The sequence below is a fragment of the Physeter macrocephalus genome, chromosome 11, assembly GCF_002837175.3.
Source record: "Physeter macrocephalus isolate SW-GA chromosome 11, ASM283717v5, whole genome shotgun sequence".
Classification (NCBI taxonomy): domain Eukaryota; kingdom Metazoa; phylum Chordata; class Mammalia; order Artiodactyla; family Physeteridae; genus Physeter; species Physeter macrocephalus.
This window is the reverse complement of record NC_041224.1, coordinates 153210232-153231212: the sequence shown is the minus strand read 5'-3', so window position 1 is coordinate 153231212 and position 20981 is coordinate 153210232. Positions and strand designations below refer to the sequence as shown.

Genomic DNA, 20981 nt, shown 5'->3' with positions numbered 1-20981 from the left:
TTCTTCTGCCTCAGTTATTCTGCTATTGATCCCTTCTAGAGTATTTTAAATTTCATTTATTGTGTTGTTCATCATTGCTTGCTTCCTCTTTAGTTCTTCTAGGTCGTGGTTAAATGTTTCTTGCATTTTCTCTATTCTATTTCCAAGATTTTGGACCATCTTTACTATCATTATTCTGAATTCTTTTTCAGGTAGACTGCCTATTTCCTCTTCATTTGTTAGGTCTGGTGGGTTTTTACCTTGCTCCTTCATCTGCTGTGTGTGTTTCTGTCTTTTCATTTTGCTTATCTTACTGTGTTTGGGGTCTCCTTTTCGCAGGCTGCAGGTTCGTAGTTCCCACTGTTTTTGGTGTCAGCCTCCAGTGGGTAAGGTTGGTTCAGTGGGTTGTGTAGACTTCCTGGTGGAGGGGACTGGGGCCTATGTTCTGGTGGATGAGGCTGGATCTTGTCTTTCTGGTGGGCATGTCCACATCTGTTGGTGTGTTTTGGGGTGTCTGTAGCCTTATTATGATTTTAGGCAGCCTCTCTGCTAATGGATGGGGCTGTGTTCCTGTCTTGCTAGTTGTTTGGCATAGGGTGTCGGGCACTATAGCTTGCTGGTCGTTGAGTGAAGCTGGGTCTTGCTGTTGAGATGTAGATCTCTGGGAGATTTTCGCCATTTGATATTACATGGAGCTGGGAGGTCTCTTGTGGACCAGTGTTCTGAAGTTGGTTCTCCCACCTCAGAGGCACAGCCCTGACGCCTGGCTGGAGGACCAAGAGCCTTTAATCCACACGGCTGGCCCAGGGTCCCCAAGACTGTCGTGGCTTCATCCGCCGGGGCCCCTCCAGAGCTGGCAGCCTCAGTGAGGCCGCCCTCCCCTTGGGCTCCGGGGCAGTTCAGTGACGGTGTAGGGAAGAGACCCTGAGCCGGGAGTTCCAGCTCCGCTTGTAATTACATTTTTAAATTAACTTTTTATTTTGAAATAATTATAGATCCACAGAAAGTTGTAAATATAGTACAGAGAGATTGCCTCTACCCTTCACCCAATTTCCCCCAATGGCTATATCTTGTGTAACTATAGTATAATATCAAAACCAGAAAATTGACATGGGTAAAATGTGTGTGCGTAGCTCTATGCCATTTTATCACACATATAGATTTGTGGAACCACCACCACAATCAAGATACAAAACTATTCCATCACCACAAAGATCTCCCTCATCCTACCCCTTTATAGTCACACCCACCTCCTCCTCTCTTCATTTAAATCCTTTATCCTCTCGCATTTATAATAACAGTATCTTAAATATTTCCTCTACATACATTGGAAACCACATCAGACAGACGTCTAATTCTTGCTTCAGTTGTCAAATGTAATTTAGAAAACTTAAGTGTCTGTTGTATTTACTCATGTTTTTACTCTTTTGCTGTTTCTTCCTTTCTGATGTTCCAAGATGCCTGCTTTTATAATTCCTTTCTGATTAAGTACTTTCTTTAGCCATTCTTTTTAAGTAGGTCTGATAGTAACAATTCTTAGTTTTCCTTCTTCTGAGAATGTCTTGATTTTCCCCCTCATTCCTTTTTTTTTTGGCCACACTGCACAGTATGCAGGATCTTATTTCCCTGACCAGGAATTGAACCTGTGCCCCCTGCAGTGGAAGCACAGAGTCCTAACCTGGGCTTAACCTGGACTGCCAGGGAATTCCACCCCTCATTCCTGAAGGATATTTTTATTTTATTTTATTTATTTATTTATTTATTTATTTTATTGGGGTATAGTTGTTTTACAATGTTGTGTTACTTTCTACTGTACAGCGAAGTGAAGCAGGGTTCCCTGTGCTATACAGCAGGTTCTCATTTCAAGTGTTGATCTATTTTATATATATTAGCGCATATATGTTAATTCCAATCTCCCAATTCATCCCACCCCATCTTTCCCCCCTTGGTGTCCATACGTTTGTTCTCTACATCTATGTCTGTATTTCTGCCTTGCAAAGCGGTTCATCTGTACCATTTTTCTAGATTCCACAAATATGCGTTAATATATGATATTTGTTTTTCTCTTTCTGACTGACTTCACTCTATATGACAGTCTCTAGGTCCATCCACGTCTCTACAAATGACCCAATTTAGTTCCTTTTTATGGCTGAGTAATATTCCATTGTATATATGTGCCACATCTGAAGGATATTTTTTTGTTGGATATAAAATTCTGGGATGACAGTCCTTTTATTTTAGCACTTGAAAAATGTCTTGCCACTGCCTTTTGGCCTCAGTAGTTTGTGATGAGAAATCTGCTGTCATTCAAATTGTTTTCTCTTATAAGTGAGGTGTCATTTTTCTCTCACTGCTTTTGAGATTTTTTTGTTATTAGTTTTCAGAAATTTGATTTTGATATGTCTTGGTGTAGATTTATTTGAGTTTATCCTTGTCAGAATTCACTCAGCTTCTTGAATCTTATGTTTTTTGCCACATTTGGAAATTTTTCAGCCGTTATTTCTTTGAATATATTTTCAGCCTCACTCTCTTTCCCTTCTCCTTCTGGGACTCCACTGGGAAAGAAAATTCTGGAACTCCAAAATGTTAGATCTTTTGTTAAAGTCCCATAAGTCCCCCAGGCTCCCTTCTTTTCTCCTCCTCCTCCTCCTCCTTCTTCTTTTTTCAAATCTATTTTCTCTCAGTTGCTCAGATTGGAGGATTTCTATTATACACTCTTCAGATTCATTACTTCTATCATCTATCCTCTACATTCTGCTGTTGAGCCCATTCATTGAGGGTTTGTTTTGTTTTTGTTATTAGTTCTTTATATCTTCTATTTCTTTGTGGGACTTAATATTTTTTCATTTGTTTCAAGTGTTAATGATTGTTTGTTTGAAACATTTTTATGACGGCTACTTTAAAATCCTTGTCAGATAATTCTAACATTTGTGTCATTTCAGTGTTGGTACCTGTTGTATTTTCTCATTCAAGTTGAGATTTTCCTGGTTCTTCATATGAGTGATTTTGATTGAATCCTGGACATTTTGGCTATAATGTTATGAGACTCTAGATGTTATCTAAATCTTCTATTTTCACAGACCTCCTCTGACACTGTGTTGACAGGGGAAGAGAGGTGCCCCTTGTTACTGTCGGGTGGATGTGGAAGTCCATGTTCCCCACTCGGTCTCTGTTGACACCCTGGTGGGGAAGGAGTACCTCATTATTGCTGTGTGGGGGTGAGAGTTCAGATTCCCCACTAAGCCTTCACCAATACCACCCTAGTTGGGAGGAGGAAGAGTGCCTCATTACTCTTCCCTGTGTGGGCTCCACTGACACGATGGGGGGTCAGTTTGTCACCTGACCTTCTCTGGCACTAACCCAGCAAGGATATTGGGATGCCCTGCTAGGCTGCCCCTTTCCTGGTCCTTTAGCTAAAGAGAGCAGGATTTCCTTTCTTTCTTTTTTTTAAAAAAAATTTATTTATTTATTTTTGGCTGCGTTGGGTCTTTGTTGCTGCACACGGGCTTTCTCTAGTTGCAGTGAGCAGGGGCTACTCTTCGTTGTGGTGTGCAGGCTTCTCATTGCAGTGGCTTCTCTTGTTGCAGGACATGGGCTCTAGGGCTCTCAGGCTTCAGTAGTTGTGGTGCACAGGTTTAGTTGCTCCATGGCATGTGGGATCTTCCTGGACTAGGGCTCAAACCCATGTCTCCTGCATTGGCAGATGGATTCTTGGGCTCTAGGGCTCTCAGGCTTCAGTAGTTGTGGTGCACAGGTTTAGTTGCTCCATGGCATGTGGGATCTTCCTGGACTAGGGCTCAAACCCATGTCTCCTGCATTGGCAGATGGATTCTTAACCACTGCACCACCAGGGAAGCCCTGAGAGCAGGATATTCTTGGGGCTTTTTTTGGTCTACATTTGTAGGTGTTTCTGGATTATCAGCTTTTCCAGAACTCAGTCTGGGATATATAAAGCAAAAAGAATGCCCAGGGAACTCACCACCCTGTTGTTTCTTGGGTCTGAAAGTCTCTAGCTGCTCAGCTTCTTTACCTTTCAGTATCTTATTTTTGTTGTGTAAATGAAGTCTAAGAGTTTTAGTTGTACTTAGTGGGAGGAATATGGAAGAGAATATCTACTCTATCTTTCCAGAAGCAGAAGTCCCTGGGTTGCTTTTTCATTAAAAAAAGTTAACAGCTTTATTGAAGTATAACTGACATACAATACTCTACACATATTTAACATGTACAATTTGATAAGTTTTGACATCTGTATACCTGTGAAACTATCATCACAATCAATATAATGAATATATCCATGACTCCTCAAAGTTTCCTTGTGTCCCTTGTAATTCCTCCTTCCTGTTCTTCCTCCTACCTCTACCTTATATGTCCCCCAACCCCCAGGCATGCTTTCTATACTGGAATCATATAATATGTACTTCTTTTTTTGGTGGCTGGTGGATGGGGTCTTGACTTCTTTCACTCAGAGTAGTTATTTTGAGATCATCCATGTTCTAGCGTGTATCAATGATTCATTTTTTTTTATGCTGAGTAGTAGTATTCCATTGTATGGCTATATCACAGTTTATTCATTCATCTGTTGATGGACATTTGGATTTGTTTACAGTTTTTGGCTATTTTAAATAAAGCTGCTATGAACATTTGTGTATAAGTCTTCATATGGACTTATAATTTCATTTCTCCTTGGTAAAGTACCTAGGAGTGTAACGGCTATATCATAAGGAAGGTATATATTTAACATTTTAAGAAACTGTCAGGCTGTTTTTCAAAGTGGTTGTACATTTTATATCCATTCCAGCAATGTACGAGAGTTCCAGTTCCTCTATATTCTCACTAACATTTGGTATGGTCAACTTTTTAAAGTTTTAACCATTCCTATTGTTATATAGTGGTATCTCATTGTGGTTTTACTTTGCATTTCCCTAATTAATGATGTTGGGCATCTTTACATGTGCTTATTTACTGTCTATGTATATCCTTTGGTAAAATATTCAAATCTTTGGACCATTTTAAAATTGAGTTGTTTGCTGGTTTTCTTATTAATGAAAATAGATACAAGACCTCTCCAAATTTGTTCTTCTTTTTTTAAGTTATTTCAGCTATTCTAGGTTCTTTGTACTTCCATAAGAATTTTATAATCAATTTGTCAATTTCTTTAAAAAGTCTGCTGGGATTTTGATTGACATTGTGTGGGTTTTTTTTTTGTTTTTTGTTTTTTTAAAAAAATATTTATTTATTTACTTATTTATTTTTGGCTGCACTGGGTCTTTGTTGCTGTGCACAGGCTTTCTCTAGTTGTGGGAATAGGGGGCTACTCTTCACTGTGGTGCACGGGCCTCCCATCGCGGTGGCTTCTCTTGTTGTGGAGCACGGGCTCTAGGCACTCGGGCCTGAGTAGCTGTGGCACTCAGGCTCGGTATTTGTGGCTCACAGGCTCTAGAGTGCAGGCTCAGCAGCTGTGGCACACGGGCCCAGCTGCTCCGTGGCATGTGGGATCCTCCCAGACCAGGGCTTGAATCCATGTCCCCTGCATTGGCAGGTAGACTCCCAACCACTGCGCCACCAGGGAAGCCCTTGTGTGGAGTTTATAGATCAACTTGGGGAAAACTGACAGTTCTCAATATTGAGTCATCCAACCCATGGATATATCTCCCCATTTATTATTATCCCTTTTAATTTTTCTCATTAATAATTTTTAGTTTTCAATGTACAGTTCTTTCACATTTTTGTCAGATTTATCTCTAAGTACTTAATATTTTTGATAATATTGTAAATGGATTTTTAAAAAATTTAAATTTCTGATTTTTCTTTGCTAGTATACAGAAATACAATTATTTTTTGTGTATTCACTTGAATCCTACAATCTTGCTCTACTCATTTATTAGTTCTAGAAGCTTTCTATAGATTCCACAGCATTTTCTACATAGTTGATTATTTTAGTGAATAAAGAAAACTTTTTAATATCTATGCGTTTTATTTATTTTACTTCTCTATTGCACTGGCTGGAATGTCCAGTGCAATATTAAGTAAACATGGAAAGAGTGGACATCCTTATGTTGTTCCTGATCTTAAGGTGAAAGCACTCATTCTTTCATTATTAAGTATGATATTAGGTGTAGGTTTTTTTTTTTTTTTTAATTGCTACACTGCGTGACATGCAGGATCTTAGTTCCCCAACCAGGGACCAAACCCCTACCCCCTGCAGTGGAAGTGCGGAGTCTTAACCAGTGGACTGCCAGGGAAGTCCCAGCTGTAGGTTTTTTGTAGTTGCTCTTTATCAGATTGAGGATGCTCCTATTTCTAGTTTGACAATTTAAAATCAGGATTGGATGTTGGTTTTTGTCAAATGATTTTGCTGAGTCTATTGAGATGATCATGTAATTTTGCTTTTGTAGTTTGTTAATATGATGAGTTACATTGATTTTTTAAAAAAATTAATTTATTTTATTTATTTTTATTTTTGGCTGTGTTGGGTCTTCATTGCTGCATGTGGGCTTTCTCTAGTTGCGGCAAGTGGGGGCTACTCTTTGTTGTGGTGCTCAGACTTCTCATTGCAGTGGCTTCTCTTGTTGCTGAGCATGGGCTCTAGGTGCGTGGGCTTCAGTAGTTGGCGGCATGCAGGCTCAGTAGTTGTGGCTCACGGACTCTAGAGTGCAGGCTCAGTAGTTGTTGTGCATGGGCTTAGTTGCTCCGCGGCATGTGGGATCTTCCCAGACCAGGGCTCAAACCCATGTCTCCTGCATTGGCAGGTGGATTCTTAACCACTGTGCCACCAGGGAAGCCCATATTGCTATGTTTTTAAGTGTTCTAATATTTTCTTCTCCAGTGTCTAATCTGACATTAATTCCATCCAGTATGTTTTTAATCTCACACATTGTAGTTTTCATTTTTAGAAGTCAAATTGCAGTCTTTTAAAACAAACTGTTTTTAACTTTTAAACATATGGAATACAAATTATAACTGTTTTAGTGTTCTTGCTGCTAATTCTAATATCAGTGTCAATTCTGGGTTGGTTTCAATTGATTTTTTCCCCCTCTCATTGTAGGTCATATTTTCTAGCTTCTTTACATGCCTTGTAATTTTTGATTGGATGTCCAGCTTTGTGAATTTTACCTTGCTGGGTACGGTATATATTTTTTATTCCTGTAAATATTCTGGAACTTTGTTTTGGTTCACTGTCAAGTTACTTGGAAACAATTTGATCTTTTCTTATCTTGCTTTTAAGATTTGTTAGGTGGAACTGGAGCAGTGCTTAGCTTAGGGCTAATTATTCCTCATTAGTGAGGCAAGACCATTCTGTGTACCCTACCCAGTACTCCATGAATCATGAGACTTTCCCAGCATGCTTGTGGGAACAGACTATTCTCAGCCCCTTGTGCACACCAGGCACACCTCTGTTCTTACAGGTGGTTCTTTCCTCGGCATTGAGTAGATTCCTTACAAGCATGTGCTCATCAGTACTGAGCTGAATACTTGAAGGGGACCCTTTGTGTATCTCCACAGTTCTTTCTCTGTGCCACTTTCTTCTGTTTACTATTCTTTTCCTTGAATTCTAGTCACCTTGGTCTTTCCAGACTCTCAGCTCTTTCTCTTCAATTCAGACTCAGGAAGTTGGCTGGGTTCTACCCATGTTCCTCCTCCCTGTGCTGCACTCTGGAAACTCTCTCAAGGAAGTAAGCTGGGGCAGTCATAGGACTCATCTTGTTCATTTCCGGTATCTCAGGGATCATGGTCCATTGCCCGATGGACAGTATCTTGAAAACTCTTGTTTCATTTTTTTCTCTGTCTTGGCTTCAGGTGGGAAGATAAATCTGGTCCTTGGTAAACCATTTTAGCTAGAAGCAGATGTTTGCTTTTATATTTTAATTTAATTTAATAATATAAAATATTTACATGGTTCTAAAGTCAAATCTACAAAGCATGGTATATTTAGAGAGAGAGTCTAGCTCTATTCTATCTCTGTTCTTTTACCCTGTTCCTCTCTTCTTCTTGTTACTATTATTTTGTTTTTATTTTCCCTGTAACTTTAAAAAAATTAGTTTTTGGTTTATCTTTCCATTAAAAAACTCTATGCAAGCACACAACATATATGTATGTATATATATATGTGTATATCCCCATTTGTTAAAGAAATGATAGTATACTATGCATACTGTTCTCCACCTTGCTTTTTTCACTTAACAATATATCCCATTGCAGTGTATACTTCTCTCTCTCTCTCTCTCTCTCTCTCTCTCTCTTTCAATGGCTTCATTATAGTCCATTGTGTGGATATACTGTTTTTTATTCAACTAGGACCTTATAGATGGACACTGGACTGTTTCCAGTCTTTTTCTAGTATTGAAAATACTACAATGAATGCGTATTTTAATTTTTTTTATGTGAATCTGTGATACAGATTCCTAGAAGTGGAATTGCTGGATCAAAGGGCAAATATGTATGGTTTTGCTAGATATGCCAAATTCTCTTTCATAGGGTTGTGCCATTTTGCATTCTCACCGATGAAACGAGATTGGTAAGCATATTTCTAACAACAGAATATTTCAACAGCATAGCAGACTGCTTCGTGGAAGGGTAAGGACTGGAATTATTGAAACAGAGGCCAGGGTGGAGGCTCTAGTCAGGGATATTGGAGAGGCAATTCTTGTATCAGGTAAGAGTCAGATCCAATAACATCTCAGCTCCCCCCCCCTCACATTATAATGTTATTACTGAAAAAAATTCTTCTGATAAATTTAGAAAGCATGTCCTGGTAAGTATCTGATTCTCCACACATTTTATATGCCTTACTACAATACCAGGATACATTTCTCCATGAGCAATTTTAGTTGGTGATGTGGTAGGAAAGGAAAAATGAATTCCACAAGAAGTGGCTTGAGGGGGGCAGGTGGGGGGGCCAGGGGTTCTTTTTCTGTGAGCTTTGGTATGGGGAGCTGCTTTCTCAAGGTCAGGGCTCTGCGTTTCAAGCCTCTTGCATGTGGACCAGCAACTCAGTAGGGAGTTAGATAGGATAGTGGAGAGATTTTGAGTGTGGACTGGGGACTGGGCTACGCTTATGAGCTGTATGACCCTGCACCAGTTACTTAATCACTGTTTTCCTCACTGTCCTCATCCTTTAAATGTCTCGTAGGCTTTTTGTCACAATGAGATAGCATTGGGTATGAGGTGCTAGCCTAGAGCAGAGTAAGAGCTCAGTAAATGTTAGCTACTGTTACTCTGTCAGCTTTTGAGTGTGATGGGACCAGTGAGGGGCTTGGGAACCTCTGGGCCAGCAGAAGCAGGCAGCATTATGGATTTGAGGTCTACCTTGCCAGGGCAGTCCTGGCACATGGGACACTGAAATTGAATCTTAGAGAGAAGCTCACAGAGAAGAATGGGAGGGGAGGCAGGAAGGGGATGGTTGGGGAGCCAGACAGAGAGCCACGCTGAGTGCTGTCACGTGGTGCCAAGTGCCCAGGACTCCAGACTTTCAGGGAAGAGAAGAGGCACTGTGGCCTGGGGTGGCTCAGGAATGCTTCACTGAAGAGGTGGTCCATGAGATCAGGGCAGCTCTTATATAAGCCAGGAGAAGAGAGGATGACAGAGCACTCGGAAATGACATGGCTCTAAGTGCTTGGGAAATACATCTCCCCCACTCCTCAAGCCCTACCCGGGGCTTATCACTCATCTCTCCAACTCTGCAGTTGGTCCAAATTGGCATCCTTAGCCACAGACATTAATGGAGCACCTATTATGTGCTGGGCCCTGGGGAAGTAAATATGAGTAAGATTTGATCTTGTTCAAAGTTCCTTATGTGGGAGTTTTTCAAACTACACTTGTCTTGGTGAATCTCTGTTATTCCGGTTTGGTAGGATTGGACTGGAACCAAGCCATCTGCCCTTTTCGATAACTACTTCTGCAATTCTGATGCCCAGTCTTGGTGAAGAATCCCAGGCTCACGAGCAGGTGGAGTCACTGCCTCTTTCCTCCAACTCCTGTTGCCCTCCAGTTCTTCGTCCTCTCCGTAGGCTCTCCTTCAAGCCCAAGCAGGTGGATGGGGTGGGTGGCTGGGCTGCAGATGACATCTGTTCACTCTTGGGACAGAGGGTGGACAAATTGGCATAAGTATATAACAGGAAGGTAGATTTTGATTCAAAATAAGGGCAAGGTGAGGCTCTTTATCGCAGTAAGAATTGGCCAACAGTCTGTCCTGTGACGTAATGAGCTTTCTGTTGTGGGGAGCCTTGGGCCACCTCCCTGAGCTGCTGCAGGCAAAGCCCTTCTCTGGGTGGGCTTGTATGCCACCGCTCAGCTCTGGTCTGGGGAAGAGGAAGCCATTCTGTTTCTTCTTTTCACATCTGTTCCCATCCCATTTCATCTTCTGAATTCCTAACGGCTCATGCTGTGTCTGTCAGAGATGCTCATAACACTCAGCATCCACCTGCTGAACGTAGGCCACACATATAACAGGTGATTTGCCTGGAGTCTGCTGACTGCACAGGCACCGAGCTCATCCTGCTGAATTTTCCTGTGAAGCCAGTTCTCCCACCAACCAGTATGTGAGTTCCCATGTGGATGTGTGTGTGTGCATGTGCGTCCGTCATGCTTGTGCTTGCACCTAAGTGTACCTGGAGTTGCAGATCAAAGTAATAGCAAAGCAGTTTGCTCAGTGGGGTGTGTGAATGGAGGAGTTGCTGTGGCCTTGGTTACTGGGAGGATCGGTCCCCCCTCTTGCCTCCCGCCCCCCGCTTCCCCTCTTCCATATCTCCCCTAGCCCCAGGCTCCCTCCTTCAGGTTAATTTCCCCGGCGCAGCTGTGCCTCTCTCCTCCTCCTCCCCCCTCCTCTTCCTCCCTCCTCCATCTACCACACACGTGGGCTTGAGTTATGTGCCTCCTGTTCTAATGAGATAAACAATATAACTCTCATGGGGCTCTGCTCATCCCTCTATAAGTGGAACTCCAGGGCTGAACGTGTTGGCCCTGTAAAGGCACCCTGGTGCCTGTCAGCCCAGGGAGGAGGTCAAGGAAGGGGGCGGGAGCCCTGAGAGAGTTCTTGGGGCCATTTGCTTGTTGATACGGGTTGAAGCAGACATCAAAGGGAGGCCTGTTTCCACCCTTGTGGCTAAAAGAGCAAAGAGCAGCCTTGTCATGTCACGTGGGCAGAGAGTCCAGGCTCGTCTAAGTCAGCTAATTCATGATAATTAATAACTGACATTTATACAATGCTTCATGGTTATAAAGAGCTTCTTCTTGAATATAAACTAATCCCCACGACAGCCCTTGTAAGGTAGGTATTATTACCGCCCTTATCTTACAGGCAAAGAGACAGGCTCAGGTAGGTGTGGTGAGATTTCCAAGGTAACAGGGAATGGGGGGTCTGAGGACTCGTGATTGTCCTCTGCACCGTGGAGCTTCTCCAATCTACCAGAGATTGATTCAAACTACTTACTAAAATGGACTCTCCTGGGAGAGTGGACCTGCAGCCACAAGCTGAGTGGCTCCAGGCAGCTGACCAACAAGTGTGGTGACCGCAGTCTCAGGGACGGTGGAGGACTTGGACAAGTGCTGACAGTTTTGACCTCTTGTCACTTAGACCTTTTGCGTATGCTGGTCTGGACCAGTTCCTTCTCACTAACCTGCTTTTGGTCAGGTTGGAAATACCACGAAGCAGCGCGTGGGGCAAGAAAGAGCCTAAGGCACAGAGACTCCCATCTTGGCATGGGTGGGTGGGTTCTGTGCTCCGTTCAAGGGGTCCTTCCTGGATGGTTTGGAAGTGGATGGAGGAGTCTCCTGGAGCCAGGAACAGCAGGGGCTAAGGGTCATTCACTTCCCATGTTTCTGAGGCTGGTTCAGTTCTGGTTGAATTTATTTGATAAGTATTTCTTGATATGCCTGCCAGGCACTGTGCTAAGCACTGGGGATACTTGAGGTGGACACGGTTCCTGCCACCCTGGATCTTATAAAACCAGTGGAGAGGACAGTCTAGTAAGCAGGCAGTTAATGACAGTGGCTTGGGAAAAATACAGGGAACCTTAGGAATCTACTGGAAAAACCATTAGACTAGTCTTGGTACATCAGAGAGAACATCCAGGCAGTAACTAGATGATGCTTAGACATCCAGAGGTTCTTTGTCAGCTATTGTAACTATCTATAGAGTTCTTAAAAAGAAAAGAGTTGCTCAATTCCCCCACCCACCTACATTTGGATTGGATAGCTCTGGCATGGATTTGGGGCATTGGTGTTAAGAAGTTCTCCAGGTGATTTTGGCTTCAGCCTGGATTAAGAATTGCTAATCCAAGTTGAGTGGGATTATGGGACCAGTTCTGGGATATGGAGCAGCAGGCCAGCCCTTGTACTTGGCCTTCTCTGGGATCCTGGGGAACACCAGCCCCAGAAGTGGCCAAAACATCTGGAAGGGACTCTGACTCAGTGTACCCATTCAGGAATTATGGGGTGAGAGGTGACATGGCCCTGGAGGGAAACACACCAGGAACATCAAACTATTCCCAGTGATGCCTTCCTGCAAACAGAGGTCAAAACTGGACCTCATATGGGAGCGAGACCAAGCTTATTTTTTGGATTCATTGTGTCTTCTATAAATCAGTCACAAGTCTGGTCCTCAGAGCTCAAGGCGCTCAGAGCTTCAGGATCCTCCTGCTGTGCAGAAGACCTTACAGTTATCAACAAAGTCAAGTATTAGAATGACTTTAGGACATGATGAGCCCTTAGCTCATAACGTCAGAGATATTTCTGGAGCCTGTAGGCTCTATCACCCTTGATGGTTTCTAAGAATCAAAGGGGGAAGGGTCAGAGCCTCCAGCTTGTTCACAGCCTAGCAAACTGTGGGAGCAGCTGTGTGATTAAAAACGAAACTTAGCACATAAAAAGAATTGGAAATTTTTGTTTCCTTTAATGCTGGAGTAGTTGCCTCTGCTTTGGACCCAAATCTATGCATGGGTAGAGATGACAAGTACAAATGAAAAATGAATGAATGGATGTGTAGCAATGAAACTTTTGTAGGTTTTTCTCTGAAAAATGCAAAAATGAAGCCAGTTTTGGTCTTAACTTTTAAAACCCCCAAAATGGAAGACAGCAGATGAGAATAGGGTCCTGATATTTTCTACTCATGGTCCTAGGTCTAGGAAGTGCCCCTCTCATGGGAGCCTGCCTGTCTCAACAGCTGTCACATGCCATGTTTACTACAGAAGACCGGTTGTGACTTCCATGAAAGTGAACTGGAACGTATTCTTCCATTCACTCACTCACTCACTCACTCATTCTGCAAATTGTTAGTTTGATTCTTTTCTGTGTCAGCCACAGTTCTGGTTCTGGGGATTCTGACAAGAACAAGACAAAGCCCCTGTCCTCACCAGGCTTTCACTCTAGCGGGGGTGGGTCAGTGGGCTTGCTGGTTCATTTTGGGGTGCATTGAGCAGTCTTTAATCTGCAAACCGCCTAACCAGTCTTCAGCCCTCTTCCTTTCCCCTCAGCCTCCACCCCCTGCCCTTTCCTCTGGGAACAAACCAGGGTCTAGTGCAGGGAGCCCACATTCCTCCAAGGCCTCTGGCTGCCCAGCATATGCCACAGGAGCCACGAGAGTGTTGTCTGTTGAGCAGGAAGGCTCCTCATGGGGTGCTCGGCATGACAGATGATGCTGGTGTGGAGCTTTCGTGTCAAAAGCCGAATCTAAATGGTGATATTCTTGTTGGGAGACCGTGTGACACGTAAGGCCAGCCGCTGAACTCCTGCCCATTTTTTTTTTTTGTAACGCCCAGCAGGTGGGCAGGGCTGTACAGGTATGCTGGCTATGCAGGCTTATATTCTGATGGAGGTGGCACAGGGCTCCCTTTGGCTTCAGCGAGCTGCCAGCTGCTATCAGTGGGTGGAAGAAGCCAGTGGGTAGGAGATCTAGCGCCTTGATCCTGTTTCCTTAAAATGTTTCCCAATCCAGGCTGTCCGTAGGTAGACAGAATGACTTCTGCTGCTTCACCTGGAAGGGAACCTGCTTGACCTGGACAGAGGGGCAGTTGATGGGCAGTAGCTGGATATGCACTGCCTTGGAAACACTGTGATGAGGGTAAATCTGGAAAAGTCCTTCTTGTGGTTTGGAGGTCCCTCTGATCTTCTTCCTAGGCCAAGAGAGCAGAACTGATTTTGGTCACAGTGATGGCTCATTTTGGCATGTGTCTACTGAGGCAGCATGGTAGAGCAGACAGAGCAAGGGTCCTGGGGTCAAATGACCTAGATTCTGCCTGGACTCTACCATCTACCAGCTGTGTGACCTTGACAAGTCCCTTCATGTCTCTGGGCTTCACTTTCCTCACTGTGAATGAGAAGGTTAGATCCAGCCTGGAGCCTTTCATCTTTACACTGTCTCTGTCCACAGGCCTCGCCCCGGGCCAGCTGTACACGTACCCTGCCCGCTGCTGGCGTAAGAAGAGACGATTGCACCCACCTGAGGACCCGAAGCTGCGGCTGCTGGAAATAAAACCTGGTCAGTGCCCTGTGGAGCTTGGCTGGGCCAGCGATGGGAGAGGTCAGGGGTGCTGGGCTGGCTGAGAACGAGGTTGCTCTGCCGCTTTGTCCGTAGAGCTGAGTTTTCCAGGAGAGTGAACGTACCTACAAGGCGCTCTCAGGAATAAACACATCCACATGCCCCCAGCCTCACCAAGCTTCTCTCCCTCTAGGTGTTTCGGGCCTTCCCCTTCCTCTTGTCCTTCTTTTGCCACCCCAGGAGAGGAGAGCAAGCAGGCACAGTATGGGAACAGGTCCAGGATGAATGACTTTCCCAACAGAGCCGAAGGAGCTGCGGCTCTTTTGGGCCAGGTGATACCTTCCCATGGTTTCAAGTAAGGAAAACTCATCCCAGACTGTTGCAAAGGAGGACAGTGCACCATGTACCCTCTCTCACCCTTATTGGAAATGAGCTAATGGAGCATCTTACACGAGTGGGGCCAGTCACTAAAAATAGAACCCATCTTGGACATGGAAATGAAAGAGTTTGAGTTCAAAATTTGCCTCTAGGTGATGTTTGTTTTGTGGCCGTGCAGAAGGAATTGGTTAGTTTTCTTGACTACTGATCTGTTATTACACTTCTGAGCGCGTGGCAGTCTTCAGACCTTGTTGCAGCAAGGCCAAGTGATTGCCTTGGGTCCTTAGCTTTAAGGGAACGTCTGATTTGGGGGATGCCAGAGCTGCGACATGACTCAGAGTGGTGGCAACAGTGCTGTTAAGTGGGCCAGAGGCAGAGCTGACATGCCTCCTCCCACTGTCACCAAACAACACAGGCCTGTCAAGGCCGGCTGCCTGGCAATGTTACCTCACTCCTGCCTTTCCACACTGGCTCCGTAGGCTGTGTTTTTTCTGCAAAATCTCTGCTTAACAGTTCTTCGGGATGCTTTCCCACAGTTCCCTTGTTAAGCATGCTTCAAATTTTCACCCTAACTCACATTTCACTTGTGCAAAAGTTTTATTTGTTAGGGGTGGGTGCTCCACCCAAGTTCTCAAATGGCCTTGCACAGTTTACAGACCCTTGCAGACACTCCAGGGTGATGACTGGGGTTGTCCCAGACTCCCTGAGATGCAGGTTGTAGGAGAGCCAAGTCTCCTGGATCATGATTGTGAGTCACATGTGTCATTTTACATGTTCTAGTAGCCACATTTAAAAAAGGAAAAAGAAACAGGTGAAATTAATCTTAACAATAGATTCTATTTAACTTAACATTTGAATAATATCATTTCAGCATGTAATCGGTATAAAAATTATGAACGAGGTATTTTACTTTTTTGGGTATTGCTTTTTAATTCCAGTGTGTATCTTTTGACACATTTCATTGCAAAGTAGCCACATTTCAAGTGCTTGATTACCACACGTGGCTAGTGGTCCCCATATTAGCCAGAGTGGTTCTAGAATTACACTCAAAGTGTAATCCAGTTAAGGATTACCTCATCACTCATCCATGCCACTTCCAAGAGACCAGGACTCAGACCACTTCCAGATCTGGGACAACAAAGGAGGAAGCCCATACCTCCAAAATAAATTGTTCTTTTTGACAATCGTTTATGTTTAATAAAGAAACCGTAGATGGTGTGGAGTCATGCCATACTGACTTGTGGTCCGGCCACCTGTAAGTCTTCAAAACCAGTGTTTCTCAAACTTCAGTGTGTGTTCTGGGGATGCAGTCCTTGGGATCTGATAAAATGCAGATTCTAACTCAGCAGGTCTGGGGTGAGGACCAAGATTCTGCATCTCTGCCAAGCTCCTAGGTGATGCCTGTGCTGCTGAGCTCCCCTTGACAGGCTCTAGGAATGCAGTTATGTCTATGATTCTTGGAGCCTCCCTTGGGCTCTACCATCAGTAGAGTTCCAGGGGAGAGAGTTCCCCTGACTTGTGAGACACTGGGCACCGGCCTGGAGAGGAATTGTCTCAAGGCATGAGTTTCCTTCCATGTCAGACCTTTCTACGCATAATAAGGAGATGCCACAAGCAATTTGTCATGCCAACACCCGGTTTGTCCCTCCTGACTTCCTTTGCGTCCCTGCCCGAGTCCAGCCAGTGGCGGGCAGCTTTCAGCAACACAGGCCAGGGTTAAACGTGGCTTAGACTTGTCCTTGACCCCAGGTCTTCAGAGCTGAGAGCTTTGTCAGGAAACCAGGTCAGGGCAAGGGGAGGGGGTGTCCACTCAGGAATCTGAGGGACCTTGGAGCAGGTCTGAGGGCAGGGCTGCAGAACCGTCCCCTTCTTATTCATCCCCCACCCAGCACAGAGCTCATCTATGGCATCACAGGGTGGGGAGTGGGGAGCCCATCGTGGCTGCTGTGAAGTCATTTGTTCCTGGGCTAAACTATACACTGATGGAGTCCTCCCTAGGCTGCAGTCCTCATCCCATCTCCCTCACTGTGAATATGCCATCCTGCCTATGTTTCTTTACTACTTGCTGAAAATAAAAATGTGTCTGTGTGTGGGTGGGATGAGGATGAGAGCTGGGGCGAGCTCTTTGGAATTTGAAAGCATTCTCAACATCCCTGGACCTATGTGTTTCTCACGCCTGACATCACCCCTCCGATCAGTCCTGAATAAACATCTTGCAAACCTCCCACTTGCCTGGGCATCTGAAGGACAACACACGCAACATTATTTCTCTCTGCTGACTGGCAACGGAGTTCAGCGTTCTCTGCAGCTTGCACCTGGTTGCAGAGGTGCATACAAGGGTGTTTCAGGGCACAGCCATCACAATTCAGGCAACGTGAAGAGGGGCAGGAGCCTGGTGCCAGAGAGGGGCCTCCCCTGGACCGTTCCCCCGAGAGTGGAGCTCTGTCCTTGCAAAGGGGAAGCTGACTGGCAGGAGAGAAAGGTGGATAGTAAATATCCACCAGAAGGCCCTGAAGCCGGGCAGATGTTGGGCAAAAGCCAGCTGATTAAAAAAGAGCCTTTAACTTCACTTTTTTTTTTGAATGAGGAAAAAGGGCTGGGAACAAACTTTTACTTGTGTCCTTCTGGGTTAAATTCTCAGATAGTCTGCTTCGATCAGTTTAGCACCTTCTGACCCCAGACCTTTTGGTCCCTGTGGTCTGGAGCAGATTTTATCTTTGTTTTAGAGGTTGGGAAACTGTGGCACTGAATTAGGAAGTTAATTTCCCAAGGGGATATCAGTGGTGAAGCCAAGGAAAAGAACCCTATGGGGGAACCTGTTGGAACTGGCGCCATGTTGCTCCAGGACTCAACACACACATTCATCCTGGTGTCTCAGACCTGTAGGGCTCCCGGAATGTACCTGAAGACTTGTAATGCCCTTCCGCTCCGGGACACTTGGGGAGCAGCCTGGCTCTTTGCCACCCTTGCCAAATTCCAAGGGTGATGGGAAGGAAGGCAGCCAGGAATAGGGTTCAGGTTCTTTCTCTTGGTTTTTTTTTTGGCAGCCACTCAGTGACTGGGCATGAATGACCAGGATAATCACCACCCTACCACATGTTGGGGGAACATGAACAGTCAGGCAGGGACCCTCAGGGCATGGTAGGCTAGGGTACGGCCCCAAAGCAGAGGGTGCCATAGCTGGCCAACAAGCAAGTCCCAGGGGCCCTCGGAGGGGTGCCCCCCAAGGGGGCGGTCCAGGCAGAGGCCTGAGTCCCACCTGTGAGGGCAGCGGTGGAGAGGCCTGCTTTGCCTGCCTAGGGTGCTGTCCCTGCCACACTGAACTGCCAGAACTCTACAGATGGGAGCAGGCTGTGGCCAACTTCCCCAGCTTTTGAAAACCCTGCATCTTAATTAGTTCCCTACTGCTTTTGTACATGGCCCACATTTTAATAATCTCCGGGCTTCTTCCACCGTTTTCTCTCTGATGTTCGGCGCGATTTCTCTTCTCCTCGAGGCAGTCCCCCCGACTCCTCCAGCACCCTCCCAGCCCGGGAACAACTTACGGAACGCCGCCGCTGTGCCAAGCATGTAGCCTGAGATCGAAGAGCCTGTCAGCTGGCTCCCCCTACCCCCGCCTCCCCGTCTCCCGTGTGCTCCTCACAGGGATGAGCCAGGTGGGGTGGGCGAGACTGGGGGAGGCGGGGGCAGGGACCCGTGGAGCCCCCAGCCAGGTGTGAGCCAACGGACAGAGTGACCTGTCCCCGGCCCACAGAGGAGTCTGGCTGTGTCCTTCCGAGGGGGAAGGACGCTGAGCTCCCACCCCATATGTCAGTGCTTATCTGTCTCTGCGAGGGGGTTCCTTGAGCGTGGTACGGCGGGGAGAATGGATGCCTTCAAGTGCATCAGGGGGAAATGACCAGTCATTTATCTCTTTCCTGCAGTGTCAGAGCTGCAGCCATCCATCCTGGAGGCCGGCAACAGCAGCTTTTTCACAGCTCTTGTTGGCCTCGCGAGCTGGAGAGAGGTGGGCAGGCCACTCCGGACCCTGCTTCGTGCCCTCCTGGCAGTCTGGGGGAAGGCGCTGGGTCCAGGGGACTGGGCCTGGGCCTATGACACTGCTCGAGTCTCGCAGGCCTCTGGGAGCCTGGGCTGGCCCAGGAAATGGGCAGCAGCTGGGAGTCGGCTGGGTGGCGGCGTGCACAGCTGCTGCAGCGTTTCCATGGCTGGGTTTTTCAGTTGGACCTGGGGGAGCCATGTTTAGGGCATAGGTTGTAAGGCTGTCGCCCTGTTACGCCAGGGCCTGTTCACTTGTATCTCTCCCTGCTGGAAGGCGCACATTTTGAGTGCAGAGGCCCACCCAATCCTTCATCTGTATCCCCAACACCCAGCACCGGACTTGGCACATAGTAGGTGGGCAGCAAAGATTTATTAAAGGGATGAAGGAAAGAAAAGTGCCTGGTGTCTGATCTCAAGCTTGAAGAACGTGGCTTAGCTCTCATCATGCCCATTGCACGATGAGGGAGATTGAGTGGGAGAGGAGGAGCCTTTGGCAGCTGACCTGACCTCCCCATCGAGCACGCACCTGGCCTGTGGGGCCTGTCCCAGCTTTGCCATCTTGCCTCTCTTTGGTTTTAGCCCATAGGGGCCTTCATTATGTCGAACAGCTGTGCTCTGCAGGAGAAAAGGCCTCAAATAGGAATCACAAGACCTGGGTTCAAGTCCAGACCTCTCCACCCACTGGCTGTGTGATTTTGGGTAGTCACCTAACCACTCTGGCCTTGATTCTTCATCTGAAATGCAGATCATGGCAGCTGCTCTGCTTGTTTCCCGGGGTTGTTCTGAGGGTCCAGTGGGAGGGTGGAGCTGGAGGACTTGGCACTGTGATGCCACCTCCACGCAGTGCTGCTAGGTGGGCCGAGGGGGCCTCAGCCGACCCTGTTCTCTCCCCAGCGTGTGCTCATTGCAGGCAGCTCACTGCCCAGCTGGAAGAGTGTGTGCTGTCTGGCCAGAATGGGAACACAGTCTGCCTTAGAGTCTTTTAAAAGCCCGAGTCTAGTATCTTCTATCCTGAGGAGAAAAGACCTGGCGTCTGGCTGTGGGATCTACCTTTCCCAGAACCACAGCTTGCCCAAGCTCACCCCTTGTGTCCCAGAACTGAGTCCTCTCGCATACATTGTCCAGATCACAGAGATAAACTTGGAAGGCTTCCTCTCTGTTTTACTAATGCCTGTCATCCCGTGGTGCTGGGCCAGGCCTGTCTGGCTGGGTCTTATCTCCTGCCCTTGGCCTAGGCTGATCTGCCTTCTTCTCTGAGAACCGCTCCTCTGTGGACTTGCTCCGGTATGGCTCTGTACCTGTGCCCCTTGGCACTGGGCACCCAGCCTCCTTCACTGTGTGGGGATGCCCCCTGCTCAGGGGCCAGGGGCCTGCCCTCTGGCTGTATCTAGCAACCAGGACATGGGCACCATGAGGACAGGGCCCTCTCCTAAGCACCAGCTCGCTGGCGGGGCTCCACACCTACTGCAGTCACTCCTAACTAGTCTCCTCACTCCCCTCACCTTCCTTCAGTTGACTTCACAGTGATCCTGTTAAAATATAGCCATCATCAACCTAAATGCCCACCAACAGACGAATGGATAAAGAAGATGTGGTACATATATACAATGGAATATTACTCGGCCATAAAAAGGAACAAAACTGGGTCATTTGTAGAGACGTGGATGGACCTAGAGACTGTCATACAGAGTGAAGGAAGTCAGAAAGAGAAAAACAAATATCGTATATTAACTCATATATGTGGAACCTAGAAAAATGGTACAGGTGAATCAGTCTGCAAGGCAGAAATAGAGACACAGACGTAGCGAACAAACATACGGACACCAAGGGGGGAAAGAGGCGGGGGGAGTAGTGGTGGTGGTGTGATGAATTGGGAGATTGGGCTTGACATGTATACACTAATATGTATAAAATAGATAACTAAGGGCTTCCCTGGTGGCGCAGTGGTTGAGAGTCCGCCTGCCGATGCAGGGGACACGGGTTCGTGCCCCGGTCCGGGAAGATCCCACATGCCGCAGAGCGGCTGGGCCCGTGAGCCATGGCCGCTGAGCCTGCGCGTCCGGAGCCTGTGCTCCGCAACGGGAGAGGCCACAGCAGTGAGAGGCCCGCGTAC

At 46.4% G+C, this 20981-nt stretch overlaps 1 protein-coding gene across 8 annotated transcripts in view; it reads left to right on the top strand.

Annotated features, from left to right (window-relative positions):
- DPF3 (double PHD fingers 3) overlaps positions 1 to 20981 on the top strand; it is a 262495-nt gene that overhangs the window by 116592 nt on the left and 124922 nt on the right. For all 8 annotated transcript variants that reach the window (XR_003682050.2, XM_028496114.1, XM_028496116.2 and 5 more), the window contains exon 3: positions 14345 to 14452. Coding sequence is in view for 7 of the 8 variants with exons in the window: in XM_028496114.1 (XP_028351915.1) it covers positions 14345 to 14452 (108 nt within the window). In the remaining variant the exon portion in view is untranslated. The remainder of the gene's footprint in view (positions 1 to 14344; positions 14453 to 20981) is intronic.